This window comes from Abrus precatorius, unplaced genomic scaffold (assembly GCF_003935025.1).
Source record: "Abrus precatorius isolate BTA unplaced genomic scaffold, Abrus_2018 Scaffold2, whole genome shotgun sequence".
NCBI lineage: Eukaryota > Viridiplantae > Streptophyta > Magnoliopsida > Fabales > Fabaceae > Abrus > Abrus precatorius.
Window position 1 is genome coordinate 4099060 of NW_020874362.1, and position 18785 is coordinate 4117844.

The window sequence follows — 18785 nt, forward strand, 5'->3', positions numbered from 1 at the left end:
TTATTATTATTATGGAACGATGCAACGTATCAAACAAAATGGGATTATGGTGAAAGGGCATCGCAAACCCGTAACATGACACGGTAAACCCAGACAAGGAGTCAAAATAAAGCCCAGAAAACAGTTGAAAATTGAAGAGGATCCGAAAGTTCGCATCTTATTTAGAATTATGACCATTCGTTGAAATCTTGAATTATGGCCTCTCATGATTCCACACTTACTTTAAAACCCCTACAATTTTGTGTCTCACTTGCTACTGCTTCCTATATAACAACCTCAACATTGCCTCTATATTGTGAACTGTGAATTGTGAAATCAGATCTGAAGCAAGATGGGGAGATTATTAATGCAGCATGTGGCTACGAAAACGGAACCCGTTATTGCTAGTTTAATCGATTCCGATATAAATGAGCTAAAGCTTGCTGCCAAGAAGCTCTTCAACGATGCCACCATATTAGGAGGCAAAGGATTTGGCACTTCTTCCCTCAGATTGTTCGCTACCTTTGCTGCCATGTAAGTTCAATTTAACCTCTCTCTATATGCTTCCTTGGGAAGCAAGAAAATTTGTTAATCAAATATTAATTTAATTGCTATAATCAATACTACCAGCCACTCATATTAATTCCTAGTAATATCAAATCAACAAATTTGTCTTCTATATAACAACTTATATATAACACTCCTTTGTTATTTTTTTACAGTTTATTGTTTCTTTAAGCATTTAGAGTAATAATTTTTATTGATAAACATATTATATACTTCTATATACCCAATATAATATTTTTTTTTTTAAAAAAAAAAAGACTATGATATTTAAACTCAGATTGAAATTAACAAAATTATATATTTTTTTTAACTTTTTCTATTATATTATCCATCTTTTTTCACACAATTTTTCAGTCTTCCCATTTCTCTTTTGTTTGTCTTCTATTAAAAATCACTAAAATATGCTAACGGAGAAATTGATGAGTGAGTGACCAGCTTAAAGAGAAATTTTTTATTAATTAAATTCACTTAGGAAAATGTTTATTTCAGATATTTACTGGTACTGGATCGCACAAACTGGAGGACAAATATGCTGACTTCATTATTAGTGCCTTACATATTCTTCAGTCTTCCCAGGTCTCTGTTCCACTTGTTCAGGTAACTATGTTATTTTATCATTTCTCTTCCTCTCTTTTCTTTTTCTAATCTATTATTATAAATTGAATGACTCAAAATTCATTTCTATTGTTCAGAGGAGACCTTGGAAAATGGATTGCCTTCATTACAGTCGTGCTAAGGCTTTTCTTACCTAGACATTTTCCAGGTATGTTTCACTTTGCAATGCTTCAGAATACTTTAAAGTGAAACTTAGCTTCATTTACATCCCTAATCACACACTTATGCACTCAGGCAAATTGACCATTTTTGGCCTGAGTTTTGAACTTAACTATTGAAAATTAACTTGGAATGGATCCTTGCAGATTGGTTGGAAATACCTGGATCAATGATCCTTCTTTTGATGGTGGCCCCTAACGTCTTTGCTCTCAAGTTTAGGAACAACTGGGTTGGTATAGGGATTGATCTTTTCATTGGTTGTTACCTATTGCAAGAACATATCAGGGCTACTGGTGGATTCAGAAATTCTTTCACACAGAAACATGGAATATCAAATACTCTTGGCATCATCATGCTCATCGTCTATCCAATTTGTGCATTCATCTTCCACTAAGAATAAAATACTACAGAATAGTCACCCACACCATCTGTTAGCAAAATAAATTTGTAGATGGTGGAGTTTGATAGAACCCAGACAGAAGAACTCCATCGCTTTTTAGAATATGTCGTTATCCGCACCAATGCAGAGTCTATAGTATATAATAGATGAGTATTTTGTGTTGATACAAATTTTATAATAAATAATATAATTTTTTTTAACAATTAATACAAATAAAAATATAAGAGAGTATTTATGTTAAATACCGACACAAAAAAGTCAATATATTAACCAATTTATATTGTTTTCTGAATTCCCATTTATGAGAAAAGTCATAATTTTATCTCATCAATTTTCTTATTTTTTATTATTCAATCAACTAGGTTCTAAATTTAAATTTAATATAATCTAATCCAATTAATTAATAGTAATATTTTAATGATCCACGCTATCCATTACTTAATTATAATTTTAAGTTAATATTGTTAAATGAAAATAAATTTAAGAGTTTTTTTTTATTAAGTAACATGACTTTTACCATGTTAAATATCGCATTTTATTTTTTATTTGTATTTCCTTTTAAATATTAATGTTTAAATTTAGGTAACTCCAATTAAGCTTAAATTTTCCTACACTGTGTTTTTAATCTAAATGCTCTTTTGATATAATTTTTTAATTTAAATTTTTTTGTTTATGTAACTTATTTTATCTAACTGGTCAGTTTGCACCTATTATTTAAGAAAAATATATTAATTGTTATAATATAGATATAAGAAAAAATAGAATCTAAATCTTATTAATAATCAAATAAAAGAGAAAATTGGTGTGTTGAAAAACAAAAGTAGTTCTGTAAACCAAAAAGCATAAAGAAAAATAAAAGTTAAAAAAATTAGTTAGAGGCCTGCATAATGCTTGAAATTTTTATTATAAATGAAATGTATGTGTATAATTTATTATTTAATGATTAAATATTTTAATGTACAAATATTATAATATAGCCTTATATACACCATATTAATTTTATAAGTTTAAAATCCAGTAAGTTGTGATTGTATTATATGCATAATTTTAAATTTGTATAAGATTTAAAATATTAAAAACATAAAAAAATATTAATATTGTTAAATTATATATATATATATATATATATATATATATATATATCAACAGAAAGAAATATAATAAGAGATGTCTTCTTTATCCATAAAGTAATTTATATACTTAATAAATTATCTATTTTATCTTGAATTTATAAGCTACTATTTTGGGATGGGAGAATTGATTTGAATTTTTAAAATTAATTTAAATAATAGTCTAAATTTAAATAAATGTGTTAAGGAAATGAATATTTTCATGTTTCTTCATTGGTCAATAATATATTGATGAATTTACAATTTTAGTTTTTCTTTTGTCACAAAAAGGATATCGTATCTTTTCTTTTTATATTTTTGCAAGAAAAGGACTTTGTATCCAACTTTGTAACTTTTCAGGCCCAATGTATTTGGAATTAAAACTTTTTGATTGGGCCATTTAAACTACACGGCCCAATGAAGGTTGGACGGATAGAACCCTAAATACAACCTCAGAAACCCCAGTTGCCTATAAATATCGAAAAGTGAAACTCTTGTTCCCATTCCATGACGCAGGGAGCGTGGCCACCGTTTCATATCTGTGTGCGCAGTCATTTTTTCTTTAGATTAATTCTTTGTTTTTGAGTGTTTGGTTATTGATATTTTGAATGAGTCGTTGTTGAACGCATGCGAAGGTGTGGATTCTCGGTGATGATCAAATATTGATGACGAGTCTGATCTAATTTCCATTCTAACAATTCTGACGACAAATCGAGGCATTTGTCTGAGAGGATTCCACCCTCCCTTCGCTTCCATTACGCTTTTTAATTTACCTTTTTTTAATTTCTCTTTTTTGCTTTTTAAATTTTTGTAGCTATTATTTGGCATGGTGATGATCCATTTGAATGTTTTCATATGAATAATATTCATATGATGAATACAATCCTCCTACTCATTCTGAATGCCGTTTTTATTATTTCGTTTTCTTTTCTTCTATTTTGATTTTGTTTGTTTTTGTTTCTTGAGAGAGGGAAATACGTGGCTGTTTTGATGTTATCCAAAATTATTTTTTTGCGTGTACAAAATTAAAATGGGGCATTACTAATTATCCAGTTATTTCACAAACAATTTTGTTACTTTATGTATTAATTTAATTTTAAATTGTAACCTTATTTTGTCTTTTGAAAGACACTTGTCAATTTAGCAAATAGTTCATATTATTTTGTTTTGAAATTCGAAAATTTTAAGTTTTTAGTTCTTTATCCTTAACTATTTTAAATTATTCCGCTTTTTTGGTTGTTGTTTGGCGATATTTTTTTTCTGCAGTAGTGAATCTAAGAAATAAACGTGAATCACTGGTTAACTTGTATATAATTTTGTTTTTTGAAATTTTTAGAAATATAAGTTTTACACATTTTATTAATATAATCGAGTTTAACCTATTCAATTAGTGACGGAGCCGGGCGGTTTCTTTTAACATTGCCTCCTATTTATTTATTTGTCGCGCATCTTTGAAATTTGAACTTCAAAATGCTCCCATCATCAGTGTTGCAGCTGTTTGTGTTCCCAATTTTCACTCAATTTTTCACTTGTCTCTATTCTATCCTTTTCTCCTTGAATCTACAATAACATTCTCTCGCTCTCTTAATTCCTCTTTTAGTCTCTCTTTTCGATGAGAGGTAAGAATAAATATTTGTAGTTTTGTTCATTCTGTTTCTTTCATCACTTCTAATATTTATTATTTTGCTTGATTGAGCATGATTCAAGGTTGAATGGAGTTACGGGTCTCTTGTTCGAAAGGGAACAATTATTAATTATTATTATTATTATTATTTTTGGATGATAATTTGGTTTTTGAAATTGGAGTCGTTGATGTTGAACTTACACATCCTCGTATATATGTATCTTTGTGTGTGTGTATATATACATTATCTTTATGGCATTGTATTTTACTTTAAAAAAAAGTGATTTAAATTTGATATTTAACTAAAACAATTGAAATTTTAACTGGCAATGCATGCATATATTGTCATAATTGTGTATTAGATTGGAAATTTAGAGAAAATACAAAAAAGGTTAAAAATTTTAATCAAGCCCAAAAATATAAAATAGCCCATTGGACCAAATTTGAAGTAACCCACCCGGGATGTTACAACTCGATTATATTGAAAATTTTCCAAATCAAAATGTTAAATGGGTAATATTGGGCCAAAATTTGTTTGTCTCAGTTTGTAATGAATTAAGAATTTTGGGGTTAGAATATGCTTGAAATCAACTAGTAACCAGCCTTATGAGAATGCATATTTAGACGCCAAATTTCTATTAAAAGTTCTAAAAAATATTGTAAAAGTAAAGTTAAATAGCATAAAAAAAAAATGCTCCGAAAAATACATAACTTCCAAATGCGCTTATATTTAAAATAAAAATTTACATTTAATATAAAAAATAAATACTTTCTTTGTAGAGGATAAAATATGCTGTATCTTACCAACCAACCAAACATATAAATAAAAATTTTACTAAAATTTAGGCTAAATTGAATAATTGTCATTTTATGTAACATGTTATTGTTATAAATTAATATTAAAATTTAACAATTTCAATTGAATGGATGAAGAAAAAACATAAGAAAGTAAGATGATAAAAAAAAAATTCATTTAGCAAAGTATCTTATTTTTTATAAACAATTTTTTTTTTGGTTTCAATCCTTTAAAAGATCACACTATCTTTGAATTATACCAAATTTTTTATTTAACAATAGTTTTATATAAAATATTATTTTTGCTCATAAATGAACATTTAGAAAAGACAAACAAGGTTAAAAAAGTTAGAAATACACAAAAGTACGAGTTGTTAAAAAAAAACAATCATTTTAAATATTTCTAAATATATCTTCCTTAACTATATTTTAAAAGATCTATTTGATATTTCAAATATAAAATTTCATGAGTTTTAAAACTCTCTTAGTGAAAAAATAAATATGAATGAAAGATTCATTGAATTGAATCAATAAATCTAATAAATAGTGAAAATTCTTTCTTTTAATTCAAAAATTTAACTTTTAAATTCTTGATTTCTTTTTATATACACAGTGAAAGATTTTTAATGATAGTATTTTGATTTAAGATCCAAAGTTTTGTTGGAAAACAAATCTTAGAACTAGATTGAATAAACCTCACTCGATGTGTTGTGAATATACAAAAAAGAATTGTTATTCATTATTAAGAAATAGATATAAAGAAACATTAAAAAAGTGCATCTACTTCTATAGAATAATGTCTAGGTATTTATTCATAAAAAATATAGATGAGTATAAATGATAAAAATCAATTCCCATTCAACCTTAATATTTTTATATGTTAGTCAATTTTAATCTTTGAATCTCTGAATTTCTCAACCGATGAACAATTTGCGAAAATATCAATATTTTTATTAATAATTTTAATTAAGATAATATAGATTATAAATATATCTACCAATCATTGTAGATACGACAACCTATGTTCCTTTACTAAAACAAAAGCTTGGTAAGCTTGCCAAAATTTGAACACACTACCATCTAAAGAAGTGAAAAAATCATAATTAAAATAATCAAAATAGATCAAGGTGATTGAGTTGAAAGGCAGTAAAAAGTTATGAGGGCAATCATGAATCAGGTAAAAAAAGATCTATTATGCAAAAGAAATTATGAATCATGTTTAATTTGTTATTGTCATTGCTACAAAATAATTGAATTAAAAATTGTACAAACTAGTTTTTGGTGAAGATATTAGATAAGAATTTTTTGGACTAGGTAGCATTAAAGCTCTTGAATTTTATGGGTTGAATGGTTATCTAGAATGTTACAAAATGTTAAGACTGATGGTAAGATTTTTTATTTTAGACTTGCCACCAATGCCTCAAAAATTACTTATTTATTATTTCTAGACATTGTCATTTTTTTCTCCTTCCATGAAAGAGTCAAAGATGTACTAGTTACTAAGGATCCTAAACTCACTAGTTTAGACTAACAAATTAATTTAGCTAAATTTGTGTTATTGTTTTGTAGGTATATACAAACATAAAGCAATTACTATCTTTCATCTTTGGCATCAAACCTACAAAAACTCTTAGAAATTACTTGGGAATTCTAATGAATTAGGGAACATTTAAATCATGTACTCTCAAGTGGATCAAGTAGAAAATTCAAGCTTATATTGAAAGGGGAAGGAGAAATTTTTCAATCAAGCGAGAAAATAGGTTATAATCAATATAGTCTTTTGAGTCATTTCAAAATATGTTATATCTTCTTTGAAGTTACAAAAATATATTTGTACTCTATATTTCATAGTTGTTAGATTTTGACAACAAAGTGGGAGGAAGATAGGGGAAGCATGTTAGTTCAAGTCCTTAATATTATTTACTTCCCTACTTTTAATGTACTAAAAGAAAGAAGAACAAATCTTAAGATTATATAATAACTTATTATACTGGAAGAGACTTAATCAGAAGAAATGGAGCTTGGACAACTACAAATGGTTAACATATGGTGCTATGTTGTTAGGAGATTGAAGTAATAATGATCAAAGAGTAGTTTCTTATTTAATCAATATACTAAGAGTTGGAATACTAACAAAATTACAGAGTTAGTTCTTGTTAATCATGCAAACTTATATTATATAGAATCCTATAAAAATATCAATAGATGTAGGCTCAATTGGGTGACTATATTCTAAATCAAGAAATTATTGCTTTTGGGGAGTGGAAGTCCTACAAAAGATTACGATTATTATGTGTTATGAATATTCAATATATTATTATCTTTTAATCATGATCGTATTTTAATTGAGAAATTTTTTTATGAGAATATAAAGGTAAATTTTAACTTCAGAAGAAAAAAGAAAGTCTTACTAAATGGTTTGTGTGCCTAATATGCAAGCAAGAAAAGGAAGTGGTAAAACTTTTGTTGTTATGTTTATGGACATAACTAAGTGTGTTTGGCATTACAAGGCTTACTTGATTTTAAAGAGTTTTCAATTATGGTGATTTAGAGTACTATATGGTGCATATAGAATAATAGAAATTAAACTACTGTTAACAATACAAATATTAATCTATGTTTCATTATAACAGTATCAATTTGCAAACATATTCTTTGCTACTAAATCCCTTCCTACCCAATTATGATTGGTGAAATGTAATTGTGATGCAACCTTCTAAGGCTCATCAGGTCTCCTAATGTTGGCAATGGTCACTGCGATAAACTTTTTTTTTTTTTCGGTTGGGCTAAGAAGTGCCTAGCCCCTTTGGTTGCAAAAGCTTTGTTCCGTCAAAATGTAACTATCCTAACATTTAATCACATTCTAGACATGACCTCATTAGGTCCGTTGGTATTGGTAATGATCTCTAAGGATCACCATAGTCATCTTGCTTTTAATTATGCTAGGAAGTGCTCAGCACCATCCGTTTTGGTTGCAGAAGGTTTGACCCTCCAAAATGCAACTATCCTAACTTTTAATCTCTTTTGAGACCATGTCTTCTTTGAATTTGACTCTAGATCTAATTAAGACCTACAAAAATAAGATCAAAATTTTTAAAATTAAAGGAATAGTAAAAGATATATGAAACCTTTTACAAAGTATTTAAATGAATGGTTTTATGGATAAAAAAGGAGAGAAGTATAATTACTCACCAAACTACAATTCTAATTATGCACCATTGTATTTTTCTAAATTAGATTTCAACTCCCCCTTCCTCTCTTGGTATCAAGCTAAATATGGATATTTCTACGTGTTCCTTAGTTTATGTGGCATCCTATTTAAGTTTAACCTTCATGTATCATCAATTGTCTTTATAAGCCTAGTTCTCTCTTGGTGGCCATGGTTTTGACATAAACAAAGGGATAAGGAAGCTTGATTGGGTCAAATTCTTATATTTTTGGGTTCTTGACAGGTAGGGTTAGGCCAAAATAGGCTAACTAGTGGTAATCAAGGAAGTAAAAGTAAGGCTCAATTTTGTCCAAATGTTGGACTTGATTTAGGTAATTTTGAGTAGAATGAGTTACATGATTTTTAGGTTGGTTAACTTGGGTTAGATTCATTTTTGAGTTGAACAAAAAATTTTTGATATAACAATTTTGACGGTAAGTTTTTTTAATAAAGAATAAATAATAGTGCTTACAATAATGCACAACTTGATTTTGGTCTATAATTAAAATTATATATTAAGGTTGAAAAAAATGTGAAGATAAAATTTAGAATTAAATTTATAAAATTGTTGTTTGAACAAATATAGTGTAAGTAATGAATTTTATTACAATGTTTGCAACTTGTCCAAATTTTTAATGCAATGGTTAAAACCACAATATACATTATTCAGTAATTAAATATAAAAACAATATATAAACAAAACAAACCAACAAGTAAATATCAAATAATGTATACAACAATTAAAGTGTTCAAATATTTACTTTACAATTTACATGTGCGATAATACATGAAGGGTAGGAAACATAAAAAAATTAAAATTGCAAAGCATATAAAAATTACACATACCTAAAAAGAAAAAAAAAACAAATATTAGCATAATAATATTGAAATGAGAATAATGTATGCTTCTAAAATTTGAATTCAAACACATTTATTAAAACATACTAATCATCAACACGAGAAGAAAAGAATCATTGAGATTAATAAATAAACTCAAATCAAAATAAATATAAACTAAAAATGAATATAAAAGGAAATAATTCATTGATCCAAAAGAGAAATGATGTTTATGTTTTCATTAATATATTACGATTTAATGTAAGTCTAACTCTCTCATAGTTTTCATCTTTGCAAATAAAAAACGTCAATACACATTATCGTGAATTAATTTTTAATAAACATAAATAAAAAAAGAAAAACAAAATTTCATATTGAGTGAAAAAGAGGGAAATAAGGCTGCAAGTATAAGATGAACATGTTTTCCAGCATAATGGATAGGCCTTTTTCTATACCCAAAAATGATAATTAAGAGGTTAAACCTGAGAAAATTTTTCAAGTGAAATGACAATTAAGAAACTCAACAAAATTTCATATTATAATGTAAGAATTCCTCCATGTATGACAATTTTCTGCAAAGCTAATAAAAAATTAGAACACTAACAAGCTTATTTATAATGTAGAGATTCTTCTATTGAGACATTCTCGCCATGAATAATGTTGACAATAAGGAAGGAGAGGGAAATGGGGCTGTAGAAAGAAAGAGACAAATTTGGTAGGTTGTGGGAAAGGGTGGAGTAATTGCGAGAGGAGGAAGGGGAGGGGAGGAGAACTGTGAGAAGGAGAAGACAAGGTAGATAAGTTAGGAGAAAGGGTGGGGGAGTTGCGGAGGAGAAAAGAGAGGGACTGTAGGAAGGAGGAGACAAGACTACGAGAGAGATAAAGTCGTGGATTAGGAGGAAAGGGGTAATGGAACTGCGAACAAAGGAAAGGAAGGGAAGGGAAGGGGAGGGGATGGAGAGGGGAAGTTGCAGGGAGGAGAAAGAGAGGTTGTGAAAGGGGAGAGAGATTGTTGAAAAGTGAAAGGGAGCTGCTGGAGGAGGAAGAGAAAAGGAAAGTTACAACTTAGCGTCATTTCACTATTTTTAATTATTTTTTAAATTAAAAAATTCAGGTTGGATTAAATGAATGGTCATCTCAGCATCACATAGAACATTAGGTTATATAACAGTGTTAATGAAAATGACAAACATGGAAAAAAAAATAATACTTCGAGGATAAAAATGAATCAAAAAAGTTAAAGGATGAAAATGAATTTTACCATAAAATTAAGGGACGAAAAGAGTAATTTTTTAAAATTAACAAGTGTATGTTATCAGATTTTCAAAGAGATCTCTTCATGTTATTCATTAACCTTCAAAATTAAAAAAAAATATTATTAAAATAAAAATACTTTATAAATAGTGAGTACAAATATTATTTTTTAAAATACTTTTAGAAGTTATTACCTTTAATTTTCTCGTTAAATTATATTTGTGACGAAGCCAATTGAATTTTTATATATTATTAATATATTATTATATGATTTTTATATAAAGTTATTTAATATATTATTATAAATTTTATGAATTTTAAATAGGTTATTTTAATAGACTTAATAAACTTTTTCTTAAATTTAAGTCTGACTTATTTAATTAATTAAACTTTTTAAAAAGTTTAAATTAAGTCTATTAATTATATAAGCTTGGCTGTAGGTCCCTATCGAACAGTTTAACATATTTTTATTCCTACTTTAAAAGAGCAAAGTAACTATATAGATGGTTATTCTTCATTTTTTCTACATCTCACTTATGCGTTTTTTTTAAACTTTCTGCAAAACTAATATAACAACAAAACTTGCATAAGAACTTTATTAAATTCAAATAATTTGATTTACTAAGAATAAAAGTGAAATTTATGCACAAATATCTTTTTTATGTAATTTTTATCTTTTTAAATACAATTTTTTATTAAAAATCTCTTAAAAAACTAACTAAAAATTCAACAAAATTTGGATTAATCATATATACACACAAACATCTTAAAAATAATATATAAATTTATTAAATATCTTATGTTTATATTAAATACAGTTAACTAATAAATCTTACGACTAAGTCTCATGCTTAAAGTATTATCCTTAATTCTACGCTACAGTCTTATAGAGCTTATAATTCAAGTTTGAGTTTATGTATTAGACTTAAAGTCTTATGTTTATACAAAATTTTATAAATTGTATACTGAGTTTCCAGAAGGAGTTGCTGAATATTTTGGGAAAAATCCCAAATTATTAAATCTTGCTGACCCAGCAACATTCCAATTCCTTAATCAGAAATCCAAAATTGCAGCATTCTTATCAGGATGCGATACCAAAGAGAAAATGAAGAAAAATCTTCAAGATGTTCTCCTGTTATTGCAAAACCAAGAAGAAGGAGAATCTTCTAACCAAAATGCCAATATTGAAGAAGATCAAAATGAAGATGATTGTTTCAGTATTGACATTCAGGATCTTTAGAAACTGGTACTATAGTTAATAGTTCCAGTCACCAACCGGAACTGTAGAAATAGTACTTTAAAATTTTCTATATAAGGAGGCCTCGACTATATTGTGAGGTACCCTTTCATTTTAGCAAGATAAGAGAGATTTAAGAGAGAGAAGCTCTGAGAGAAAAACTTCTTGTAAGCCTTCTTCTTCTTTGAGATCTTTCAATAAAATTTGCTGTTTCAAATTATTTTCCTCTCTTCTCCCTCTTAGCCGGTCCTGTTCGGACTACCGTCGCTCCGGCTTTCTTCTCTTCTCCCTTCACTAGATCTGTGTTGGTTATACCACCGTTCTAGTTTCTTTATGAGCTAACTGTTTTACATACTGCACTTTTAATTTCTGCATATCATTTACATATCATTTAGTAGTCCTGCTACTGCCTACTTTCCTTTCAGTTTTTTTTTTTGCTTCCTTGATCCACTAGGGCAATCTGGTATCAGAGCCTGATGGGGAAGTAGGAATATAACTGTTAATTATCTGTAACTATGTTCTTCTGGATCTGGACTTTAAATTCCTTTATGAAATTTCTGTAACCATGGTTTATAGGCTGGATAGCTGACAGGCCCTTCGGGTGAGATCAGTAATGATCGTCCCTGTCTGTAACAACGCCACGAACTAATGGTACTGAAATATTGCTTTTGTACAGTTCTGCATATCTGAAAATCCTTTACTGGAAGTACAGCAGTTCTTCGTTCTTTTGAATAAGGCTGTAGCAGTAAGTCCTGTATGGTTGAAAGGGCAGTAAGGCTAATTTGACGATGCTGTATTCAAAAGAAACAAAAGAACATAAGAAGCTGGTGGCTATAGTAAAAGAATTTTCAGAATTTTGTAAAAAAAAAAAAAAAAAAAAAAAGTCCACAAATAACCAGATCCAGTTGAATAAGTTATAAATAATTAACAGATGTATTGTTACGGAACCAAATGAGGGTGATGAGCCAGATGTTTTTATATCATGTCTAGACTCTTACGCTCTTTCTCTCGCTTTTCCTTTCGTTCTGGCTCCAGTTCCTCCTCCTTCTCTCCAACTAAAACCAATCTCTTTAATGACCAGGAGAATCATTCTCCTGAAATTACACCCAAACACAACCTCTTCGACGAAGAAGTTCGTTTTGAAGAGATCAATCAAAGTATGGATGACTGGACCATCCCAGTCATTCCTCAGGAAACTTTATATGTTCCTGAAGACCAACCTAAGAAAAACAGTTCTGATTATATTATCAAGACTGTTGAAAATAATATCCCTTTAGGGAAAGGTATAGGGGAAGAATTTCATCTCCTGTCTAAATCCTCCCTCAATGACCATAAAAGAAAGTACAAGTATCTTCACATAGGATGTGTTCAGGTAGCAATTAAACCTTTGATAGACATAGGCATAGATGCTGCTGTCTTAATTTGTCTCAGAGACATTCGTCATAATAAATTTGATGATTCTCTCATAGGAACAGTTGAAACCAGTCTCAGTCAAGGTCCGATTTATTTTAACTGTTTTCCCAACAAAACTGTGAGTCTTATGGATGAACACATCCTAGACTCCTTATTTCTCAATATTTGCTTTCATGGGTTAGACATGAAAGAGGGATCTATTCCCGCCGCATTAATCTATAGGATTCAGTATAAGGTCATGAATTCTTGTGCCTCTAGAGTCCTTCTCAAGCCTCAAAAGGGAGAAACTACTTTGTTTATCACTGATATGACAAAGGCTAATGTTTCTCTACCTAGAATTATTAAATGGGATGAGGTTACTCTCCCAGAAAAATGGGTGATGGATAAAGCCTCACCTAGTGTTCCTCGTCCTGCTCCTCAAATACAGGACATCTCACAGGACAATTCTGGAAAGGTTGAAATAACCTTTGATAGGAGAAACTCTTTCTCCTCTAGGATCGATGCTTATAGTAATCAATCTGATTTTGTCTCTGCTAGGAGATCTTTTTCTTCTAGATCTTATGTTAGACCTAATATTCCTAGGTCTGTCAATCATGACCCCTCTCTAAATCTTCAAGGTTTAGACACTTCTTCTAGGATTCCTAGAAATGTTTATCAGACTTCTGAAAAGGAAGACGAAAATCAGAGTATCCAATCTCCAACTTACTCTTCCCTTAATGAGTCTTATGATGTTATCTCATAAATTCATTATAGATAAGGAAACCCTTAGGAAAGATTTTTACTCTGAGGAATGGAAACCTCAAAGAGAGTGGTTCTTTCAAAATTATAGGGGAAAAGACAGGTCTGCTATCCAAGAGAAATTCTATCAATTTCTCGAAAAGGTCAAACAAAATATTCCATTCTTTGATTGGTATCATGCTTATACCATTCGAAATAATATTAATTATCCCTGGCAAGAAGATGTTATTAGTACCTCCTCTGCTAATGTTATAACCTGGCAAATCAAAGATGGACAAATAGTCCAAAGCGATTTACCGCCCACATCTCAATACCAATTGCCTAATTTGAAAGACAAAGGCGGTAACCCTGTTACTGCCACTCCTTTCAAGTCTAAAAGTGCTGATGAGTCTATCACTCCTCATGACATCCAAGGCCTTATGGAATAGGCCAATTATACCAATAAATACCTTCAGGTTTTAGGAGAAAAAATCTCTGTTAATCCTGTCAAAACGAAAATTGAAGAAACTGCTTCTTCATCCTCCCAACCACAACTTGAAAAACCTCTTTTTAAACCTTTTAAGATCAGCGCCAAAGCTAAGCAGAAAATCTTAGAACTTAGGCAAAAAGAGAAAACCAAAATAAATGAGGAAAACCAAAATGAGTTGCTTAGTAAAATTACTAGTCTCCTCACTACCATTCCAGACACTCCTCAACCTTCTGAAGAATCTAGTGCTAAACCCAGAACTAGGTCTCTTGCCAAAACTATCAATGCCATCTCTAAGGCTGATTCAGAACATTGTTCTGAAACAGACTCTGTCTTAGCTATTAATCCTATCAATAATTGGAAAAATTCTTCCAAGCTTTATTATAATAGAGCTACTGCTCCTGATCTTATTTTAGAAGAAAAACAAGATTTTATTCAAAGTTTTAATTCTAATGATATTTATATTTGGAATATCGATGGATTATCTGAATATAATATCATTGCCAAACTTCAAAATATGTCGGTTGTCGCTATGGGCTATTTTACTAACCAAAATATGCCTGAAGACACCATTGTCTATATTCTTGTTGCTGGTTTTACTGGCCAACTCAAAGGTTGGTGGGATAATTATCTCACTGAAGCTGACAGAGATAACATTCTCTCTGCAGTTAAAATTAATGATAAAGGAAAAACCATTGTCAGTGACAATGAGCATCTCCCTGATGCTGTGTATACGTTATTATACACAATATCCCAACATTTCCTGGGTGATCCTTCTCTTTGGAGGGAAAGATCTGGTGAGTTACTTTCAAAACTCAAATGTGATTCCTTAGAACATTTCAAGTGGTATAAAGATACCTTTATGTCTAGGGTCCTTACTAGGGAAGATTGCAACCAAGCCTATTGGAAAGAAAAATATCTTGATGGTCTTCCTAAAGCATTCGGAGATCTTATTAGAAGTAAACTCCGAAGTCGTTCTCCTACTGGAGAAATCAATTATGATAATTATGATTATGGTCAACTTACTGCTATCATTATCCATAGCGGTATTAAAGTTTGCCAGAAAGATAAACTCCAAAATCAACTTGCTAAAGAAAAAGCTTTGAGCAAGAAAGAATTAGGGTCAATCTGCGAACAGTTTGGTCTTCCATCCTGCTCTCCCAAAAGGAAGAAACATGCCCCTAAGAAAGAGGCTGTAGAACCTTACAAAAAGCCCTATAAGCGCAGGTACAATAGAAAACCCAGTCCTAAGAAACAAGGGGATAATGTCATCCCCACCAATATTCCCAAAAAACCCAGAACAGGCGTAACCTGTTACAATTGTGGTAAACCTGGCCATATTAGTAAGTATTGCAGGCTAAAGAAAAAGATTAGTAGCCTCAATCTAGAGCCTTCTTTAGAGGACCAAATTAATAATCTCTTGGCTAATACCTCTGATGAAGAGGAAGATTCTAATAAAGAATCTGAAGAAGAGGTCAACCAAATTCAAAATGATGACCAAGCTTCTTCTTCTGACAGTGATGAAACTCCAGAAATCAATGTTTTAACAAAAGAACAAGATCTTCTTTTTGAAGCTATAAGCTCTATTTCGGATTTTCAAGAAAGAAAAGAATTTTTAAACAAATTCAAAGAGGTTTTAGAAAATAAACCTAAACCTAAAGAATATTTTACTTCAAACAAATTCGATATTACAGATATTTTCAAAAGATTAGAAAAGAATTCTAATATTAAACCAACCACTATTCAAGATCTCCAGATTGAGATAAATAATCTCAAGAAAGAAATCAGAGAAATTAAAGATCAACAACAAATTCACCAAGTTATTCTTTCTCAGTTAGATGATGATTCTGACATTGAGAAAGTAGAACTTCCTGAGGATAATGATTCTGTAAAGGATGACTCTGGTAATCCAGAAGAAACTTTTATGTGTTTGATCAACAAGGTCAAAATACAAAAATTTTACATTAATATCAGAATCGTTATTGATGATTTTGTTCTTGACACTTTGGCCCTTTTTGATACAGGTGCTGATTCAAATTGTATTTTAGAAGGTTTAATTCCTACAAAATATTTTGAAAAAACCTCTGAAAAACTCAGCACTGCTAGTGGTTCAAAACTGAAAATTAATTATAAGCTTTCTAAAGCTGTAATTGAAAATCAAGAACTTAAGATTGAAACAAACTTTCTTCTTGTTAAAAATTTAAAAAATGAAGTGATTTTGGGAACACCTTTCATAAAAGCTCTTTTCCCTTTGCAAATTTCGAAAGATGGTATATCCACTCGACATTTAGGGAAACAAATAACCTTCAAATTTTCTAATAAGCCCTTTACAAAAAATATTAATTTTATTCAAAACAAAGTTAATCAGATTAACTTTTTAAAAGAAGAAGTTTCTTTTGCTAATATTGAAAAACAATTAGGTAATTTCTCACTTCAAAAGAAAATCCAATCTCTTTTAAACAAAATCCAAACTTCTATATGTTCTGACCTACCCAGCGCTTTCTGGAATAGGAAAAAACATATTGTCAGTCTCCCTTATGAATCAGGATTCAAAGATACCCAAATTCCCACTAAAGCCAGACCAATTCAGATGAATGAAGAACTCCTCCATTATTGTCAGAAAGAGATTATAGATCTCTTAGACAAAAATCTTATCAGGAAAAGCAAGAGTCCTTGGTCTTGCTCTGCTTTTTATGTTAATAAACCTGCTGAGATTGAAAGAGGTACTCCCAGACTTGTTATCAATTACAAACCCCTCAATCAAGCCCTTCAATGGATTAGGCATCCTATCCCCAATAAAAAAGATCTTCTTAACAGACTCAATTCTGCTAAGATCTTTTCAAAATTCGATATGAAATCGGGATTTTGGCAAATCCAAATTTGCGAAAATGATAGGTACAAGACTGCCTTTACTGTTCCCTTTGGGCATTACGAATGGAATGTTATGCCCTTTGGTCTAAAAAATGCTCCTTCTGAATTTCAAAAAATCATGAATGACATTTTCAATCCTTATTCAAAATTTGTCATTGTCTACATTGACGATGTTTTAATTTTTTCTCAATCCATTGATCAACATTTTAAACATATAAATGTTTTTATTAATGTTATTAAACAAAACGGTCTTGCCGTTTCAAAATCAAAAATTAGTCTCTTTCAAACCAATATCAGATTCCTTGGACATAATATCCACCAAGGTACCATTATCCCTATCAGTAGGTCCATTGAATTTGCTGATAAATTTCCTGACAGGATCCTTGATAAAACCCAATTACAGAGATTTTTGGGATGTCTCAATTACGTTGGGGATTTCATCCCCCACCTAAATAACATCATCAAGCCTTTACATGATAGGCTTAGGAAAAATCCTCCCCCTTGGACTGATGTCCATACTAATGTCGTTAAAGAAATAAAAAACAAAGTCAGGAAGATAAATTGCCTATATCTTCCCATCCCCCAAGCCTTCAAAATCGTTGAAACTGATGCCTCAGACATAGGTTATGGAGGTATTCTTAAACAAAAAATCAAGTCTCATGAGCATATCATTGCATACACTTCAAAACATTGGAATTCTGCACAACAGAATTATTCTACTGTTAAAAAGGAAGTTTTGGCAATTGTTTTATGCGTTTCAAAATTCCAATCTGATTTATTAAACAAAAATTTTTTAATTAGGGTAGACTGCAAGTCTGCCAAAGAAATTTTACAAAAGGATGTTAAAAATCTTGCCTCAAAATAAATTTTTGCGAGATGGCAAGCAATTTTAAGTGTTTTTGATTTCGACATAGAATATCTCAAAGGCACTTCAAACTCCCTTCCTGATTATCTTACCCGTGAATATTTACAGGATAAGTAAGATGCCTAGAAAGGCAGTTACCCCTTCTAGGGGAGGAACCACCAGAGGCGGCAAAGTCAGATTAGCTCTGACTCTAAATAAACCAAGACCACAATCTGCTTCAGCAGATTCAAAAACCTCTTCTTCTGGGTCATCGACCCCCATTGAGTCATCGACTCAAAAGGCAATCCAAGTTGTTGAGTCATCAACTCAGCAATCTGGAACTCCAAAAGAATCCTTCAAAAAGACTGATTCTGTTGTCAAAACCACCAAACAAACCAAAACAGATTATGCTCTCCCAATTAGTACGCTTTTAGCTATCCAACAAGGAAGCTTGAGTAGCCTACCAAATAAATCTTGGGCAGACATTGCCTCTGAAGAAGATATGGAATTAGATTTAGCAAGCCTAAACACTATACTCCAAACCTTCAACCAAACCCAAAAAACAATAACCAATAAAACAGAAGGAGAAGGAACCCTTGACCTTCAAAAGGGAAAACAAAAAACTTCAAACCCAAGCCATTATGTAGCCAAAGGAAAATTCTCCTCAGT

The 18785-nt window shown here is 30.3% G+C and overlaps 1 protein-coding gene and 2 non-coding genes across 3 annotated transcripts; all 3 read left to right on the plus strand.

Annotated features, from left to right (window-relative positions):
• Positions 1 to 331: 331 nt before the first annotated feature.
• Positions 332 to 1714, plus strand: LOC113859331 (cold-regulated 413 plasma membrane protein 2-like). Its single transcript, XM_027492136.1, has 4 exons — positions 332 to 513; positions 1036 to 1143; positions 1239 to 1309; positions 1467 to 1714. The coding sequence occupies exons 1-4, from the start codon at positions 332 to 334 to the stop codon at positions 1712 to 1714; spliced, it is 609 nt and encodes a 202-aa protein (XP_027347937.1).
• A 1758-nt stretch (positions 1715 to 3472) lies between these two features.
• LOC113860469 lies at positions 3473 to 3562 on the plus strand. Its single transcript, XR_003503921.1, has one exon. It is a non-coding gene; the product is annotated as a small nucleolar RNA SNOR75 (small nucleolar RNA).
• An 88-nt stretch (positions 3563 to 3650) lies between these two features.
• On the plus strand, positions 3651 to 3730 carry LOC113860440. The gene has a single exon (XR_003503892.1). It is a non-coding gene; the product is annotated as a small nucleolar RNA Z105 (small nucleolar RNA).
• The last annotated feature ends 15055 nt before the right edge of the window (positions 3731 to 18785 follow it).

Bases quoted from the DNA above. Each gene is read 5' to 3' on its own strand.
- LOC113859331 (XM_027492136.1), top strand. From the start codon at position 332: ATGGGGAGATTATTAATGCAGCATGTGGCTACGAAAACGGAACCCGTT. The intron at 514-1,035 runs GTAAGTTCAATT...TGTTTATTTCAG, and splicing joins TTCGCTACCTTTGCTGCCAT to ATATTTACTGGTACTGGATC. The intron at 1,144-1,238 runs GTAACTATGTTA...TCTATTGTTCAG, and splicing joins TCTCTGTTCCACTTGTTCAG to AGGAGACCTTGGAAAATGGA.